General features: G+C 54.4%; 1 protein-coding gene across 1 annotated transcript; it reads left to right on the plus strand.

The window, feature by feature from the left end:
• Positions 1-276: 276 nt before the first annotated feature.
• Positions 277-8,197, plus strand: TADA3 (transcriptional adaptor 3; the record flags this gene model as incomplete). The annotated part of the gene is made up of 8 exons (XM_084248444.1): positions 277-483; positions 1,913-2,163; positions 2,284-2,389; positions 3,595-3,736; positions 3,828-3,931; positions 4,963-5,072; positions 5,794-5,979; positions 7,834-8,197. The coding sequence occupies 8 exons, from the start codon at positions 277-279 to the stop codon at positions 8,024-8,026; spliced, it is 1,299 nt and encodes a 432-aa protein (XP_084104570.1). The 3' UTR covers positions 8,027-8,197.
• Positions 8,198-19,006: the final 10,809 nt, after the last annotated feature.

Here is a 19,006-nt window from a genome sequence, read left to right on the forward strand (position 1 = left end):
AGTCTCTTTCCCTACCTGTGAAGTGGGCGTCACCATGGGCTGCTGTTGGGGTCGGGTGAGGAATTCCCTGGGAAGATGTGTGTACCTAGCGAGGCACACAGTAGGTGCTCTGCGAGCAGTGCCTGTGCCAGCCGCCTTGTCCACGGGTGCTGAAGCCTCGCTTTCTCCTGGAAGCTGTTCCAGGCTGGAAGGAGCCCTTGGGTTTTTCTGCTGCCACTTTGTCTCCCGTCAATGGCTCTCTCCTCTCCAGCTCCACAGGGTCCCGTCTCCTGGGCCATGAGTGAGCTGAAGGACTGCCCCTTGCAGTTTCATGACTTCAAGTCTGTGGACCACCTGAAGGTCTGTCCCCGCTACACGGCGGTGCTGGCCCGCTCCGAGGATGATGGCATCGGCATTGAGGAGCTGGACACTCTGCAGCTGGAGCTTGAGACCCTGCTTTCCTCTGCCAGCCGGCGCCTGCGGGTGCTTGAGGCCGAAACCCAGGTGATACCCCACGGAGGGGCTGTCACCAGGGATGGATCATGACTCTTATGGGATGGGTCCTTGAGTTAGCCTCATCTACTGAAGCCTGGGGCACAGGACCTTGGGGTGAGGAGTGGAGGAGAGAAAGGCCGGAGAGGGCTCATTGGACACGTAAAGTATGCAGGGATGTGCCTGATTCTCATGAATTGCAAGGTTTCTGATTCACTGAACATTTATTGACCTCCACCCCTCATCCCCACTGTGTTCTGGGGTCTGTGGTAGTCATTAGGTAGAGCTAATTAGGAAGGAAGGTCACCAGGAAAGGGAGGGGGCGCTGGGTTGGACAAGCAGCAGGTGATGTGGTGGTGTGGTTATGAGCAGTGGGAGACCTGGATTTGAATCCTGGCCTCGGCGTTCGCTAGTGTTGTTTCCTAGCTCTGTCACCTGGAACATCAGTCCTCTGAACGTCAGTTCCCTGTCTGTAAAGCGGGCTGAATAACAGTCGCTACCTCACGCTTTTGTGAGGATTAAAAGAGATTTTTTTTTTCTTTGGTGGGACCCTCGCCAGTGGCCAGGGATCGAACTGGCGCTGCAGAGGCTGCGGGCAGCCTCACAGCCCAGCGCTCAACCGCTGCGCCACCAGGGGAGGCCTGAAAGAGATTTTTTTTTTTTTTTTTTTTGCAAAGGCTCAGCCTAGTATCTGACCCTAAGCAAGCATTTCAAATGTTATATTGGGTATTACTCCAGTTATTTCTATTCACTACATGAACATGTTCTCTGTACCCCAAATGCCCAGTTTCCTGGTCTCCTGTAAGAAAAGGAGCTTAGAATCCAGTGGGAGAGGAAAGGAGTTGTTCTTTCCACTGTCACTGAACAACAGGTCGGGCTTGTGGTGGTGGGACAGTGCCAGACAATGAGAAAGAAGATGCCAATCCAGCTGGACCTCAGAGGCCAAACAATTAACTTGCAGTTCCTGGGAATCCACTGGGGTTTTTAGAGCAGGCCTGTGGCACAAACTGTATTTTAGCCACTGAGAGGTGGGTAATTTAGGCAGAGAAGCTTCCCGTTTGGGACTTTGAAGGTGAAGGTTTGCTGAGAAGCTAGTGTCTTCACCAAGACGTTTCCACCAGCCTATTTCCCCAGCGCTGACATGTGCTGGGGTAAGGTCACTTGCTGCCCTTTCTATTAAAGACCTGGAGGCTGGCTTGGGCGATGCAGAAGTGAGTCAGAATCCCGACAAGTAAGAGGATAGAATGGTAAGTTTAGAAGTAAATCCTGAAAAGGCATAGAAAAGGAGCTGAATTTTGAAGGGTGCGTGGGAGTTTGCTAAATAAAAAGATGATGGGGAAAGCCGTTGGATCCCCTTGAGTTCTGATCCTAATTTTTCACTGGAGGAAAGTGTAGGCCTGGATCTTCCCTCTGCCTGGCAGTGACTGTCTCTCAATTTCAGATCCTCACCGACTGGCAGGATAAGAAAGGTGACCGACGTTTCCTGAAACTGGGTCGAGACCATGAACTTGGAACGCCCCCCAAACATGGGAAACCTAAGAAGCAGAAACTGGAAGGGAAGGCAGGACATGGGCCAGGCCCGGGCCCTGGGCGTCCCAAATCCAAAAACCTTCAGCCAAAGATCCAGGAATATGAATTCACTGATGACCCAATTGATGTGCCACGGATCCCCAAGAATGACGCCCCCAACAGGTTCTGGGCCAGAGAACATAGAGGGGCATCAGGGTTGGGGGTGTGGAGGCCACAGAGGGGCCCAGGGCTGAGGCTGATGTGGCAGAGGGGCCCCCCCCCAGGATCTGCTTCTCGCTGCAGGTTTTGGGCTTCGGTGGAGCCCTACTGTGCTGACATCACCAGTGAGGAGGTGCGCACACTGGAGGAGCTACTGAAACCCCCAGAAGACGAGGCTGAACATTACAAGGTAGAAAGTCTGGGGCACCAAACAGGCGGGCTCAGAGGTGCCTCAGAATCAAAGATCCGAAAGCCACGAATCCTCTTCCTTCTTCCCTGCGTGGGCTCCTGTCCACCCAGACCAGGCGCTACCTGTTGGCTTTCTCCTTGCATTGCTGGCCCTCGGTCCCGTCCGCATGGGTACCACATCCTGAGGCGTCTGTTTCGCTGAGGTCTTCCTGTATCCCCTCATCTCTGTCTCCTCCACTCTGGGTCAGCTTTTACCCAGTCTCAATACTTTGCTGCCTCCAGATGGAGGGACCTTTCTTTTCCTCACTTTAATATATGAAAGTTGACTTTTTTTATGATGAAAATACAAAGTGTGTATTAAAGATGCCAAAAACAACAGAAGCGCTGGAGAGGGAGCTGCCACACGGGTCGGCTGTCATGATCAGGTGTGATTGTGACACAGCCTTCTGCCCAGGCTGCCCCTGGCTCCCATTACCTGTAGGATCGAGTCCAAGTATCTCAGTTCTTGGTGGCACAGCCCCAGCGCCTCTCTCCAGTTTCCTCGGCCACGCCTCTCTTCACTGCTGCATGCACCAGCCCCACCCAGCATCCTCCCTTACCTCAGGCCCACGCGGGTTCCTGCCATGGCTGGGCCTCCACACCTGCTCTTCTCCCCTTGGCAAACTCTCTGCACCGTCAAGGCCCCAATCTCATGTTACCTCCAGCAGAACACCTCTGCAGCGTCCCCGGCGGGATGTTGGTCCTCGTGTGCTGCCACTGCACGTTGGTGACTTGACTTCTAGTGATTGTCTGAATTTTTAAGCAATATATTTGACAAATAATTCATACGGACGGTAATAAAGCCAAGCATGTAAAAGATTATTCCCCCTCACTCCTAACTCAGGCCCCTAGTTCTCTCTAGAGGTAGCCACTGTGACCTGAGATGTCCACGTACGCACACCACCTATACCTTTCATCTTGGAAACCATCCCATGTTGCCTCCTGTGGGTATTTTAGTCTCCTTACTAGACTGTGCCTGTGTTCTTATTAGACTGTGAGTGTAGAGATTCTTCTTCTTTTTGTCTCGCCTCACCTATGCGAGGCGTAGGCCTTGGCCCAGGCCTGGGTACTTGGGAGACAGATCAGTGAGTGAAGAGCCTGGTGACTGTGCCGTGTCCTAGGAATGGCAGCGTCTACCTTTGGGACCGGGTGGGGTCTCACCCATAGATCCCGCCTCTGGGGAAGCACTACTCCCAGCGCTGGGCACAGGAGGACCTGCTGGAAGAACAGAAGGACGGGGCCCGGGCAGCAGCTGTGGCTGACAAGAAGAAAGGCCTCCTGGGGCCACTGACTGAACTAGACACTAAAGGTAGGCCCCTCACTTCCCTGCCCACCCCAGGCCAGGTCTTAAGTTCCCAGAGCTTCAGCCCACCGGTCCCCTGCTTCTCTGTCCCCTTCAGATGTGGACGCCCTGCTGAAGAAGTCTGAGGCCCAGCACGAGCAGCCGGAAGATGGGTGCCCTTTTGGTGCTCTGACACAGCGCCTCCTGCAGGCCCTGGTAGAGGTCAGCACCCCATCCCATTCTTTCTGCTGTAGTATTTTTAAATTGAAGTATACATTTAGAAAGGTACATAGATTATAAACACATGGTTTGATAATTTTCAAATACAAGCACATTTATCTCATCAGCTCCTCTTAGTCGCTAACTTCAGACCTACCTCCTAGGTCGCCACCACCCCACAGTTACTGTTGCTGAGTGTTGGGTGAGGGCTGAGCCCAGTGCTGGGGTTTTCCACACATCATGCTGTCACTGGAAGCAAGACAGCAGTTAGCCCTGTGCTGCCACCGCAAGATTGAGGCTCAAAAAAGAGAACTGCTTTGTGGCGGTCACACCACTGACAAATAGAAGCAGGATGCAAACCCCAGGTTCAGGGACCTTTATACCCACGGGCTCACCATAGGTACATCGCACCTCACCGAGCCTGCGTTTGCTCTTCAGACTCCACCCCATAGTTAATTTCTCCTCTGTCTGGGGATGTTGCAGGTTAGAGGAGCATGGGGGAGGGGGAAGGGACCCTGCTGCGGTGGTGGCCTTGCCATCTTACATACGCACTCGGCACGGGTCGCTCTGGGTGTGGTTGCCACTCCCGGCCCACATTGAGAGTGTGATCCGACCTCTTCTCATCACTGTCCACTGGGGAGAATTTGTCACCAGGATCACCGGCTGCAAGGGAGGCTGGGAAGTGTGGTGTAGCTGGGCAGCCAGAAGCCCGGCTGCTATGGAGAAAGGCAAGAATGGCCCTCGGGCGGCTGGCAGCCTCTGCCACACGTGCTTAGCACAGTGGCCGGACGCAGACACTTGGTCTCGTTACCCTGGCTGGGTGTTTCCAGCACTCATCACTCGTCTGTGCTCCCTTTCAGTGTCAGCATCCAAAAGTGGGGTTTCTAAAACGATCAAAGCTTTCTGGAGTCAGTTTGGGGAGGCTTCACAGAGGAGGTGGGATGGAAGATCTGTTTCTGGTCTGCGAAGATTGTCCACACAGGCCAGAGAAGAGCAAGAAAGTGGTGAAACGACGACTCTCCTTGATCTTCTAGGAAAATATTATCTCCCCCATGGAGGACTCGCCCATTCCTGACATGTCAGGGAAGGAGTCCGGGGCTGACGGGGCAAGCACCTCTCCCCGCAATCAGAACAAGCCCTTCAGGTGAGCACCCTCCTGGGGCACTGCACAGCCAGGCCCTTCTGTCTCTACATGGGGGGCTCTTCCGTAGCAGGGAGGCCAAGGGCAGGAGATCAAGTCCAAAAAAGCTGCAGACTAGTGTGCTAGTGTGCTGGCCCAGCGTTTTGGGGTGCTTAGCGCTGCTCTGGTCACGTGGCACACCCTCTGCTGTCCGGCGAAAGGGGTGGCAGCTCCCTGTGATGAAATGACTTGCAACTATCAGTCCTGTTAGAGAAATCCACCTCACTGACCCGCGTGCTGAGGGGGGGCCATGTTGGGTGCAGCACAGGACAGTCAGTGTGGGCCTGTTTACTTGAGAGATATTTGGATGTGCGTACCTGGTTGGGGAGCTACAATAATACATAGTAAAAGGTTGGCGAGAGTGTGTTACAGGACCTGCAATTGTCTGTGTGTGTGTGTGTGTGTGTGTGTGTGTGAAATGATATTTTATAAATATATGTGATACTGCGTTAACACAGCTAAATAACACGGCTGTGTGACAGAATAAGAGCGGTTCTCGGGGCTGTCAGCGCGTAGGTGCGGACAGTGAGCATATGTTGCTTGGGTTTGAAACAAGCCCAGATGCGTGTGTGTCTCTGCAGCTAGATAGAGGTAGAGGCAGTGCCCAGAGGAAGGGGTTCACTGATCTTAGGACCGTAGAGGGCCCCTCAGGTCGGCCCTTGAGCCAAGGCTGCCTTCCCTGCAGCGTGCCGCATACCAAGTCCCTGGAGAGCCGCATCAAGGAGGAGCTGATCGCCCAGGGCCTGCTGGAGTCCGAGGACCGCCCGGCGGAGGACTCGGAGGATGAGGTCCTGGCGGAGCTGCGCAAGCGGCAGGCCGAGCTGAAGGCGCTCAGTGCCCACAACCGCACCAAGAAGCACGACCTGTTGAGGTGAGGAGGGGCTGGGTGCAGGGGTGAGGTGGCCAGGGAGGCCTTGGGCACTGCCGGTTGCCTCTCAGGGGTGACCAATCCTGGCAGGGCCTCTTCAGTCACCTGAGGTGCCTTGAGAAGAGCCTGCATGCGGGCGACCTGGGCACGGGTTACGCCTCCGATTCTCATTCTGCAGGCGTCTGACTGGTGGGCGGGTTGATTTACTTTTACTTGTAAAGAACACAGTGGAAAACTTACTCTCCAAACCATTTTCAAATGTGCAGTTCAGTGGTGGTACCTGTAGTCACTCTGCCGTGTGATTTATTTTTAAAATCTTTTCATGCTTATCTTCTCACCGCAAACGCCCTCCTCCCTGATTCTATTAAGAGAAACTTCACACGTGCAGAAAGTGAAGGAAGAGTGTGATACATACCAGGACATTCTCCACCTGGACTTGCCAACTGTCAGCATTTTGGGGGACACCTGTGACTAGTCCCTGGAAGTTGACCAGTGTTTTAGGGCCCATTTTTTAAGAAATTGGGTGCAGTATTGCTTATTTTATATTGATTCTAATCCTTCCTGTTCTGCATTGATCACAAGGTAGAGGTGACATCTGGAGGGAGGTCATGGTGTCGTGGCTGTCCTTTTGTTGGGAGTCAGAGAAGCAATGCAGCTCAGCCACCTTGCTGCTCGCAGGCGGGTGGTGTGCCTGATTCCCAGAGCCCCAACAGGGCACCCTCGCTTGTTCATTTGGCCGCTCGCCTGTCTCCACTGGCGCAGGGCTGGGGCTGGGGCTGGGGGAGAGGTGGAGGAAGGGCTTGCTGCACAGCAGGTGGTTGGGAACCAAACACACGCACCATGGAAAGGTATTTGCTGACAAGCTGCTCAAGTCCTTAAGAAAAAGGGTGCGCCCAGCACCTGCTCTGTGCCCGCTCTGCGCCCACACCGTTACATGTGCCCTCCCGTGTAACCTCAACGGCAGCTTTTGGCTCTCCACCTGCAGGGGGCAGGGGGCATTTTCCCTGTTAAAGGTGCAGGGAGGTCAGTGCTCAGCTGAGGTTGCACAGCCAGTGAACAGCCAAAGCTGAATCCAAATCTTTGTTCTAGTTCATGTTCCCCTCGCGGGGAAGAGGAGAACACAGATGAGAGCAGCACTGGGGGGGGGGGGGGGGGGGCGGGGAGGGGGGAGGGCACAGAGCAAGGCGCAGGGACCGCGGATACAGACGCTTGGAGAAGTACAGGCCTTGCAGGAAGTAGCTGGGGACTGTCAGCCGGCCGGGACATGGCCTTCAGCCCTGCCATGGACCAGCTGCAGGGCCTTAAGCAAGGCATTTCCTGCCCTGAGCAACAACTTCCTTTTCTGGAAGGGTAACAGGTTGGGCTAGATTAGATCTCTGAGTGACCTTCCAGCTCGACCACCAGAGGAATTTAAAGATTGGATTCCTTTCAGAGGGAATGGTTTGGCACCTCCCCCGCCTCCGGTGGACCTCCAGCTGCCCCAGCCCTTGGGTGGTTCTGGAATTTGATGCTAAAGGAGCAGGTCTTCTGGCTCTAAAACACCTGTTAAAGAAGATCGAAGCTGGCTGCGTGATCAGACTTCCTGAGTCCCAGTTCTGGGGCCAGGGCCATTGTTTATTCTCCTTGAACCTCAGTTTCCTCACTGGTAACAGGAGTCATAGTCCCTGTCTCATAGGGGGGTGAGGGCTAACTGAGCTAACATTTTTGAAGAGCTTAAGCGCATAACACCATATAAGTGTAACTCAGTCATGGCTTTCTGGCATGAAACGTTTGCAGAAGGGCCTACGTGGTGGTGAGTGGGCTCAGTCGAAGCCTGGAGGTGGGCTTCCCACACACTGACCTCTTGGTCCCCCCCAGACTAGCAAAGGAGGAGGTGAGCCGGCAGGAGCTGAGACAGCGGGTCCGCATGGCGGACAATGAGGTCATGGATGCCTTCCGCAAGATCATGGCTGCCCGGCAGAAGAAGCGGACCCCCACCAAGAAAGAGAAGGACCAGGCCTGGAAGACTCTGAAGGAGCGAGAAAGCATCCTGAAGCTGCTGGACGGGTAGCCCTCGCCTCGGCGGCCTTCCCTGGCCTGCGGGAGGGAGGGATGGAGGCCCACTTCCTTCACTGGCTGCCGAAGCCTTGGCCTGTGGCTGCCCCTCACATGTCAGATGGTGACAGTCCCTTGAGGCTGGCACCCTCCCCTGAGGTCATTTGGCCTAGCTGTGCAGCCAGGATATGGGACCCTGCTGGGCTGGCCTGGGGCCCAGTCTCTACTTGGTCCCCCAGATGAGTGGGGGCTTTATTTCCAGCCTTCCTCTTCCCCCTTCATCATTCCCCACCCCCACCTCTCCCCCAAGGACTTCTCCCTTGTGGTTTTGTAAAGTGCAAACTTAAAAGTAAAGTAACTGTTGTGGTTTTTTAAAAAGCATGCAGAGTCTTTCAATGTCTGTTATTGTGGGGCAGAGAGGAACTGGTGTGGGTAGCAGTGTTCAGGGTGGCATACTTGGTGACTCAGCCTGGCACCACTCACCCATGCCATTCACTCGGGGAGAACTTTCTGAGGCTACTAGTGACTACAGGTAACAACTCCCCAACTCAAAGCGCATTAACATTAACCACGAGGGAGTTGGCTGGGGCCTGCCGAGGGCCAGCAACCCCGCAGGACCATCAAGGGTGTGGGTGTGGGTGTCTCCAGCTGTGCAGGGCCAGCCAGTAGTAGTCAGCGGAGGCCAGGCACTTCCTTGCTTATGTCCAGCACAAGCAGACAGGAGCCAGCTGGCTTCCAGAACAGCAAGAAGCCTTTCCCAGACTCCCTGGTGTCTAACTGGCCCAAACATCGCTCAGAGAAACCACTGTGGCTGGGGTGATTCTGAAGGGTTTAAAATAGAGTGAGTGACGTCTGCTCCCCACTAAGTCCAGGTAGTGGGGAGATAAGGTGAACCCATCAAAAATCTGAATAAGGGAAGTGGGTGCTGGGTGGGCCACCGGAAGCAAAGCTTGGGAGGGTGCAGATGAATAAATAAGCCCTCTTTTGCCTGCTTCCACTTGTTCCCAGAGAAGTCAGAGTTGGAGAAATTTTACAATTTACTGTGGGAAGGTTGAGGTCCACACAGGGGGGGCAGGGAAGGTTCCCTGAGGAAGGGACCTGTGAGCTAAGCTGTGCAGAAGGATGACCAGGACAGCCAACTTTCATACGACAACATCTGCTGGAGAGGGGCCCTCCCCCATTCTAGGTGCCTCTTGTGGGACTCTGAAAATAGGTAGCCGCCTAACCCCAACTTGACCAGCTACCCCATCCCTCTAGCCACAGTGACTGTTCCAGCGAGTGAGCATGTGACCCAGTGGGGCCCATCAGAGACCTGCCGTAAGGCTGCTGTGTGGATGCTGAGAGAAAGGACGTTTCTCTCCCTTTTGGTTCCATAGAATGTAAGTTCGGACCCACTTTCCTGCCCCGTGGAACTCACAGCCTGAGAAAACCAACTCGGAAGCACAGTAGGCTCTAAAGCTGCAGGAGGAGCCCCACGTCCTCCACCAGACTTGGCAGTAACATCAGCCCACAAACGCTGCTTTTGGCTGAAGCTAGTTTGGGGTTTCATCATGTCATTTATCATTTGTCAGCTAAAAAAAGTCGATTAATAAAGTGAGTTTGGGCCAAAAAAAGGATGAAATAGGGTGCTGAGAGAGAGGATGGCGTGTGGCCTGCCGCCCACTCTGGTTCCCTGTCCCTGGGTTGCTTATAACCTTAGAGGGAAAAGACACCCATGCTTCTGTTAATTGTGGAATTAAGTGTTCGGGAGATGTTAGCTATGTGTGTAAACCAGACACCACTCCAACCCGTTAAGCTACTGAATCTTTTCCATGTGGTAGATTCGAATTACATCCCACTCGCAAGATGGGGAAACTGAGTCTTAGGAGGTAATATACCTTGCTTGGTCAAATAAATGATGAGTGGTTGAGTCAGGATTCCAAACTCAGTCTATGTGGATTGCAGACCAAAAGCTCGTCCTTACTCATGGGGGTCCTGTTCCCCTACCATCTATGTGAAAGGTAAACCTAGGGTTTGACAGGGCCTCCCTGGTGGCGCAGGGGTTAAGTCTCAGCACTAGGGAGCTCTCCACAGCCACTGCAGCATGAGTTCCATCCCCGGCCAGGGAGCTACCCACATGGTGCAGCAGACCTCTCCTGACTCACCCTCTGCTCTCCTCAGCAATGTATTTCTGGCTCCCCACTCTGTCTTTGGTGAATCCTCTCACCCCACCCTACCCCACCTCGGGCCTACACCCCAGCCCTTGTATGCATAAATGAATAAAATAAAACTTTAAAAAAAAAAAAACACCTAGGCTCAGACTGCACAACCTGTGCAGCCATACGTGGCAGCTCTGCTTGCAGACCTGACTCCTAATTACCACCATGTTCATTAGGCCAGACCATAAGTAGGCACCATTGGTAGACAGTTCTAGAAACAGAGACAGCTTTGTGGAAGAGGTAGGGTGGGAGATGGGAGATGAAGTCCTACGATTAGACAGAATTGTGAGAGGGGGAAGGTAGGTCCTGTAAACACCAGGAAGAACCCTAGAAGACTGACTAGGCCTGACTCATTAGGGAGAAGACTTAACTTTCAAGGATGAGCTGTGAGCACCTGCGATTTTGTGTTGCACACCCACCGTCTGCCTGAGACCCTACCGGGGCCCTTCACACCCATGTCTTCTTTGGTGTCCTTGCAGAGCAGGACTCAGGCTCAAAGAGGTGCCTTGCCTTCTGAGGTGACTCAGCCTTGGTGCAGGGACAGTTAGCCCCCAGAGAGCACCACCCCAACAGAGCTGACAACCACAGTGGGACAGAGAGAGTCCCCTCTTACAGCCATATAGGTGTATATGGGAGTCAAAGGAGGCCTCTTCCATGGGGTTTGGAGGAAACTGGCATCCCTGTGAGGAACGGGAGATTAGTCCCAGTGCCTTCTCCCCTCCCCAAGATTCCGTTCAAAACAATCCTGATACCTTATCGCTAGTTTGGTGAAAAAAGTCTTTTGTGTCTTGGCCCTAGGAGGCATCCTACCATGTATAATGTTGCTTCTCCAGCCTCAAATGCCTTACAGCTGGGAACATACCGTACAATGTTCTGGAAAACGGCCCCTCCCTGTCCTGGCAGACAGGAGAGCAAGGCCATCTGCAGAGACCTGAAGCCTGAAACAGCATGCACAATCTGATGCCTGTGGGTAGTCCATCTTTTCATCCCCACTGCGGACCAAGGAGCTGGATAAAGGAGATTTAATGATGGCCCCTGGGCCTTTGCATCCCCCAGTGCATTCTTTACCAAGGAAGAAATCAAATACTGCTTTGCTTTCCTCTAGGCATAGATAGCACCATCATATCAGGACAACTTAGAACTAGAAGCAACCTGCCTCAAGAAAAATTACATTCTAATGTTAATGACCCACTGTTCTACCTCTATAAACTAGATTCAAACTGGGATTTGTCAAGACACTTCTCACAAAGTAGAATCTTTTATACTGCTTCCTGGATTTGAACACTCACTTTGATGATCTAATAAATTTTGACTATCACTGAGATTTTATTTCTAGTCAAACTGAGTTAGGAACACAGGGGGAGTAAGAATAGGGTAAGTTGGGTGGAGGTTAAGCCCTGAGCTTGGGGTGTGACCTCGTATGGGTCCCCAGACCCTGCCAGCTCCTGAGCACGCCAGAAGCGTGGTGGTGGGTGCTGGGTCCCAGCTGACTACTGCTAATAAAGAGGTGACAGCTGGGAATTTGTGAAGCTATGCTCAGGGAGTTACTTCCTTTCGGACCTGGGACTCAGGACTCCTTGGAGAGAACCAAGTACAGGCAGACTTACCTAGTCACCCAGGTATTAACTCATCTACGTCTTCATTCATTCATTCATTCATTCACTCCATCTACTCCTCAGAGACCCTGTGGCCATGGCTGAGAGGTGAGGGAGGAAGGCTCCAGACATGGGGAGACGGCTGGGTAGACAATCAAAATGCAAGGCCAGGAGAGCAATAAGAGAAGAATGTACAGTGTCTGCAGGGACATGGGGCAGGGAAGGACTTAGTTTAGGGGGTCAGGACAGGCTTCAGGGAGGACACGGAAAGGAAGCTGCTGGGCTGAAGACATCCCAGACAAAAGGAATGGCAAAGCACAGAGAGGTGTGAGCAGCTGGCCTGCTTAGAGAGAGGCAAGGACTTCAGTGAGACCAGGCCCTGGGTGTGTGGCGAGGGGGAAGGATGAGAGATCAAGCTGGAAAGCAGGCTGACACCAGGCTTGGAAAGGCAAGTGAAGGAGAACGGGCTTTATCTTCAAGGCCAATGGTCTTCAAAGGGTGGTCCCTGTGCCAGCAGCATCAGCATCACTTAATAAACTTAATAAAGATAAACATTCTCAGGTCGCAGACCCAGCGAACCACAAACTCCAGCGGTGGGCACCAGTCATCTGTTTTAACTGCTCTGCAGATGACCCCCGAGGCACATTACAGTTTGAGAATCACTTTTCAAGGGAGCAGGGCGCTACGGGTGGTTTGTGAGCAGGGGCGTTCCCCAACAGCGCGCTGATCAGAAAGGTACTCTGGCCGCCTGGCGGTGAGACTCATGGGGGAAGCGATATCGGGGCAGAGAGTGACACACCGCCACGTGCAAAGACACACATCTGAGATGGTGCAGGGGCGCAGAAACCAGTCCATGTCCTCCCAGATCTGTTTTCCTTTCTTCTGAGTAATAGCTGGACATGCGTTTTTTTTTTTTTTTTTTTTGCCATATGCTTTAAAAGACTAAATATCCCAGCTTCCCTTGCAGCTAGGTACGATTATGCGACAAAGTTTTTGTCACAACAGGACACATGCGGAAGAGAAATGTATCAGTAAGAGACCATGGGTTCCAAGGGGTGTGCCTTCCATGCTCCCGTTCCCCCTGCCTGGGTAAGACACGGTGGCAGCCATGTCGAGATGCATTACAGACAACACCCTAGGAATGGTGGAGCAACAGGGTGAGTAGCAGCCAGGGTTCCTCGGACCTAGTGATCCTCGTTCCATCTGGGAGTGCTTAGGTCAGATTGTTACACACTTGTACTTCAGTTAAATTACACTTACTTTGTGTGTCAGTGAAACCAAACCTACATTTTAGCTAATCCAGGGGGCAAAGCTTGCCTAACAGTCTTTTCAAACTCTGCTTGCTTCGCCTCCCTCCCTCCTTATGTGGTGATTTCTTGCTACAGCCTTTGATGAAAACAGTTTCAAGTACACAGTTGTGGGAGGATGATTCTGCAAAGGAGCAAGCTAGGGTGGCCAAGCACTTTGCTTGAATTCTCTCAACAAGCCTGTGTCAGGGTAGATAAGGTGATGACACTTCTTTCACTGATGGGGAACCGAGCAGACAGAAAGGGGAAGGCCAGATCAACTAGCTGATGGTAAGCCAGTTTTGCAAGCCAAGAGGTCCTGTTCTAATGTCCCTCTCCCAGCCCGCCAGCACCAGCGCATACATCAGAGACAAACATAAGAATCGTTGCGCCAGAATATGCCTGTGTCTGCCAGGAGAAATCACTGAGATCTGGGCAATATTAGAGGGACCTGAGCTGCTGAAGATGGGCTGCTCTTGAAATGGGGAGGAAGCGGGGCAGGCACCACGAGGGAAGAAGGGAAACCCCACATGTCAAGCCTGACTCGAACATGTGACATTTCAAGGATGGAAGGGGAAATAATATGAAGAGCAGCTATCCTGTGGCTTCTGAGGTCCAGAAAAGAAGAAAACTCCTCTTTGGTCTCATTTCTTTCTGAGCACTAACTCTGCCCCAGAACTTGCTGGAACAAATAAGAAGGGAAGTATCCTACTGTGAGGGGCACTTTCTAAGCTGCTTCATTCTCAAGATCACCCCACAAAGGAGGTGGGACTATGCCCTGTTAGAGATGAGGAAACTGAGGCTCAGAGCAGCAAACCGATCTGCCCAAGGGGCAAGAGGGGAATACGCAGTTTGAACGAGCGCTGCCTGCCCCCAAACTTCTCTAAATGCACCAATACTGTTTCAGTAGTAGAAAAGAAAAGATGTGACGGACATGACATTCAAGCCCATTCTATTTTTTTGTTGTTATTTACATAAAATCTAAATAATTGAACACAAATTGGTGCATACCCACCTCCTTTTTTAAGTGACTTTTTGATTATATACTTAATATCACTCAACAACAAAAACAACAATTTAGAGACAACAGGTCCATCAAGAGAAGTAAAAGAGGGGCCTCCCCTGTGGTGCAGTGGTTGAGCGCTGGGTTGCGAAGCTGCCAGCAGCCTCTGCAGCGCCGGTTCAATCCCCGGCCACAGAGCGAGGGTCCCACATGGCACGCAGACCCCTCCTGCCGCCCGCTGCTCCCCTCAGCAGTGTATTTCGCTGGTCTGTCTGTTCTGTTTCCCGCTCTGGTGAATCCTCTCACCCTCCCACGCTTCTGACTGTAACCAGTGCTTGTATACATAAATAAATAAATAAATCTTTAAAAAAAAAAAAAAAAAAAGAGGACCTCCCCAGTGACTCAGCCGGTTGAGCGCAGCACTGTGAAGCTGTCCGCAGCCTCTACAGCGCAGGTTCCATCCCAGCCAACCGGCGAGGGTCCCACATGGAGCCACAGACCTCTCCTGTCGTGCCCGCTGCTCCCCTCAGCAGCGTATTTCAGTCAGTCTGCCTGTTCTGCTCCCCACTCTGTCTCTGGTGAGTCCTCTCACCCTCCTGCACATCTGGCCTGTACCCCAGCTCTAGTATAAATAAAATAAATCTTTAAAAAAAATTATTGCTTCATGCATCTTGGAGCATAGAGGCTTGTACTAATTTAAGAGGATTTCCCTGAAATTGATTCTCAGAAGAGGCACTGCTGGGTCGCAGCCTTTGATCCCTATTGCCAAACTGTTTCCAAGAGATTTTTAGCAGGACCTTTCATTTTCCCACCAGAAGTGTACATGTGTCCTCTCCTCACGCGAACACCAGTCTTTGGCATGACTTGCTTTTTTAACTTCAAATTTCGAAGGCTACGGATGACTCTTCTTTCCTTTGCATGTCTTTGACCCTTCTGTTTCATCTGTCTCCTTCGACTATTTATTGAATTCTTTATTATCAATTTTATGTGTCCCTTACAAAATGGAAATATTAACCTGTCATCTGTAAAACATCTCCCTGTCTGAAGTTTGCCTCTTCACTGTTGACTAGGATTTGGGAATAGGGCTTTGTTCTGTGTTTTCCAGCAACACAAGTCTTGTGTTTTATAAATAAGCCTGCCCCTCTTGTGATTTCTTCTCTTTCCTCTAATCTTAGAAAACCACTCACTCCTCTAATGGCTTATTTTTTATCTGTCAAGAATGGACGGAGACCTCTGCGCTGTGGTGTGACTTTGCTCATAGCAGAGAGGATTCCTTCCTTTTCCGCCCTGTGTATATTTGACTTTCCGTGACTCATTTTTCTTTTCTTTTCTTTTCTTTTTTTTTTTAGGACCGTGGACTGTATCATTTCCTATGATACAGGGATTCGGGAAATGTGGGTGTAGGAGGCAGCAATGTGTACATCTATATGCATTCTGAAAAATCTGGAAGAATACAGACTCCAAAATATTGCCACTTTTTTTCCTGATTGATGGAGCAGGAGGATTTTGTTACTTATGGCTGCCCAGCACCCCTTCTTTCTTTGGGCAAGATACCCCTTTTCGTTCCTTGAGACTCAGATCTGCTGCCCGTGACGCACACCTGCCCCATAGAGTACCTCATTTCCCTGGCGACAGTTTTGCCAGCCCAGGAATGTCAGCCAGCAGAAGCCACCGGATTCTTCCCATGAAACTGATCCCCGGATCTGGGTGTAGTGCCCCGGCTGCATGGTTCAGCAGGAAAGCGGGGCTGCTGATGCTTCCCAGAGGCACAGGAGACCATGGAGCAGCTGGAAGGGAGACAACATGCCAAGAGAAATCAAGGCCAGGAGGGGTGAGAGAAAACACCTCCTAGGAGGCTGCAGCTCCAGTGCTGGCCTCTGCGCCCTGGATCCTGTGTTTTCCCTTAGGTCTGGCACCCGCCTGTGCAAGGCTTGGTTCTGCTTCTATGAAGCAGGCTTCACTCGGAATTCTGTTACTTGTCATGTGAAAGCCTGTGACCAGGGGTACGGATGGTCTTTGTGAGCTTTTAGTATTGTCTGTAATTTTCCTGCCATGTATTTCTTTTCTTTTGTAGAAATACATACATGTAGACAGAGTGTGCGTGTTAAAAAGAAAGCATACATGCCTTCGATCATGCGCAAAGGCAGGCAAACACAGACCAGCACACAGAACCTGCACGGCTCAGGGGGCCAGAGACCACCTTAGCACCCTGGGAATGCTGCCAGTGGGAGAAACAGGAATGGGGTGGAAATCCCCCAGCCCAGGGGGTGCCTTGAGTGGGTGCAGGGGAGAGCAGAGGCTCGGCCCTGGGTGGAAAGGGTGTTTTTCATGGCGTCGGGATCTGAGACACTGAGACGGCCTCTTGGTCCTGTTCCTGGACAAATCAGGTCCCTGCTCTGCTCCGCCACTGCCGCTAGACCTAGCTCGCATATTTTGAGCACGGGCTGTGTTCCAGGCTCTCCACACCATTGTCTTGTGGAATCCCGGGAGAATTTCTGGGGCAGTGATCAATATCCCCACATTCCAGATAAAGAAACTGAGACTCGGGACTTCACGGGCTACTCGGACGCCAGGCCCCGGCCCGGACACCCCCCGCCACCCCCGGCACCCTCGGTGCAGCGGGACGAGACACTGCGCCCAGCCCCGCCGGCGCCGAGGAGGGGGTGGGGGGTCCCCGCTCCAGCAGGACTCGGGGGCCGGAGCGCGCCGGCAGGCGGTGGGGGTGCCCGAGGCTGTGCGCGCGGCCTCCGGCCGACCCCCACCTCCGCGAGCTGCTCCCCCTTCCCCGGGCACGTCTCCTCCCGAGGCGGGATTGCGCAAGAGGACGCGGCGGGCCCCGGGAGGGATCGGGCCCGGCCCCCGCACCCCCCCACCGCGCGCCCGCCCGGTCACGTGCCGGTCCCCCGAGGCCCCCGAGGCCGGCAGGCGCCCCGCGGGGTCCCGGTCCCCCCCTCCTCCCGCTCCCCGGGGGCGCCACGCCCGGCTCGGCGGCAGGTGCCGGCCCCGCAGCCGGGGCTCGCCGCGCCCCCGGCCCCCCCGGCCCCCGCCCCGGGGCTCCTGCCCGGGCCCTAATTCCCCCCGCGCACTGGCGCGCGGGACGGGGCCGCGGCCGGGAGGAGACCGCGCCCGGGCGGCGTGAAGCGGCGGGGCGCGCGGGGCGCCCTGGGCGCGCCCCCACCAGCGTGACTCGAGCCCCGGCCCGGGCGCGGCCGTCCCCGGGGCGCGGGGGGCCCAGCGGGGGCCGGGAGCCGCGCGGGGTCCCGCGCGCCCGCGCCCCCCCGGGAGCCGAGCCTGGGGCCGCGGCCCGCCGGCTCCTCCTCCGCTGACATCAGCGCCGCGGGCGGCGGGCGGCGGGCGGGGGCGCAGCCGGCCCAGCACAGCCCCGGCGCGGGCGGACTGCGGCGAGCTCGGCGCAGGCACCTCGGCCCCAGCCAGCCCCGCGGCGGGGCAGCCGCAGGTACAGTCCCGGGGCGCCCACCTGCGCCCCCGCGCCGAGCGCGCCGGCGGGAGGCCCCGGCCGCAGGGGGACCCTCCCCCGAGACGGGAGGGGGCCGGCGCGGGCGGGCTGGACTCTGGACGGGCAGGGCCTGTCTCCCCCACCTTTGCCCGGGGCCCAGCAGGTGCCTGGCGGTCCCTGATAATAAAGGAAGGTGGGGAGAGAGTGTGTGTGCGTGTGTGTGTGTGTGTGTGTGCGCGCGCGCGCGCGTTCCCGCCTTTGGCTGGGCCTGAAGGTGGAAGCTCAGGACGTTTGAAGGTATAGATGTGGGGGGCCTGGTTGGGGTGTGCAGGGGTCTTAGCACAGGCATGCGGCTCAGGGAGGTGCTTGGGGTGTGTCAGTGTATCCTCAGCGGTGGGGCTGTGTGGAAATCCGTGTGGCAGAGGCATCTAGGGGTTGTGCCTGCTGGCTCGGAGTAGTGAGTCAGAACTGGGGGGAGCATGATTGTGTACTGAGGATGTTGGACGTTAGGTGTGTACGGAGTCAGGGTTTAGAGTCTAGGAGTTTCTAGGGTGCTGGAGGATGCGGAATGAGTGAACCTGGGGTGTCAGGTACACAGGTAAAGGGTGTGTGTCCGGGGTCATCCTTCCCACTGTGTGCAGCTGTGTGTTTGGAGGTGTGAGAGGGATCTGTGGGGAGAGTTTCAGGGGGAGGGTGTGTGTGGACCTGGGTGCTGCTCTCTGGAGCATGTACATGGAGCAGGCGTGGGAGTATCTGGGTGCAGAGTGTGCTGCATCTGGGCAGAGTCTGTGTTCCCAGGGGTGGGTGGCACTCGATGTGGTGGGTCTGGGTGCAGGAACGGTCATACGTGCCAGGCTGCCAGCTAGGTTTTAAAGGTCTCCTTTCCTAGAAACGATTGCTCCTGGGCTGGGGGCATCTTACACCAGGGCTCTAGTCAGGGTGTCGCCCCTTCTTTCTCCTGCAGAGGGAACGAAAGGAAAGTGCTCTCCCAGGATCACGCAGACGCTGGGCTCTCTTTTGGCCCTGCCACTGGGGCCCTGGGCCAGGGTTGGAAGGCCTTGTTCTCTGAAAGGGCCCCATTTGGCTGCATATGGGAAGGACCAGCTGAGCCCCCCCCCCCCCCAATGCATTTGGCCTTCGCCTGCCTAGCTGGGACCCAGCCCCTACACATCACCAACCTCAGTCTCCTCATTCTCCATCTGACGAATGGGAGAGGACTCCCACCTTCTCCCGCTGGCGGACACAGCCGTCTCAGCGTAGTAAGGCGTAGGCTGAATCAGGGTCAGAAGAAGCCAGGAGGGGACAGCCGGGGACTCTTTCCGGCTGCTGGAACCCAGATGGGGAGTCAGGAGGGAGAGGGGCTAATAGGAGGCCTGGGGAGCTCCAGCTGTGGCTGCTGTCGCCATGGTAACAGTGAAGAAGGAGCTATTTAAAAACACGGCTGAGATATTGCTGGA

This window comes from Talpa europaea, assembly GCF_964194135.1.
Source record: "Talpa europaea genome assembly, chromosome: 11".
NCBI lineage: Eukaryota > Metazoa > Chordata > Mammalia > Eulipotyphla > Talpidae > Talpa > Talpa europaea.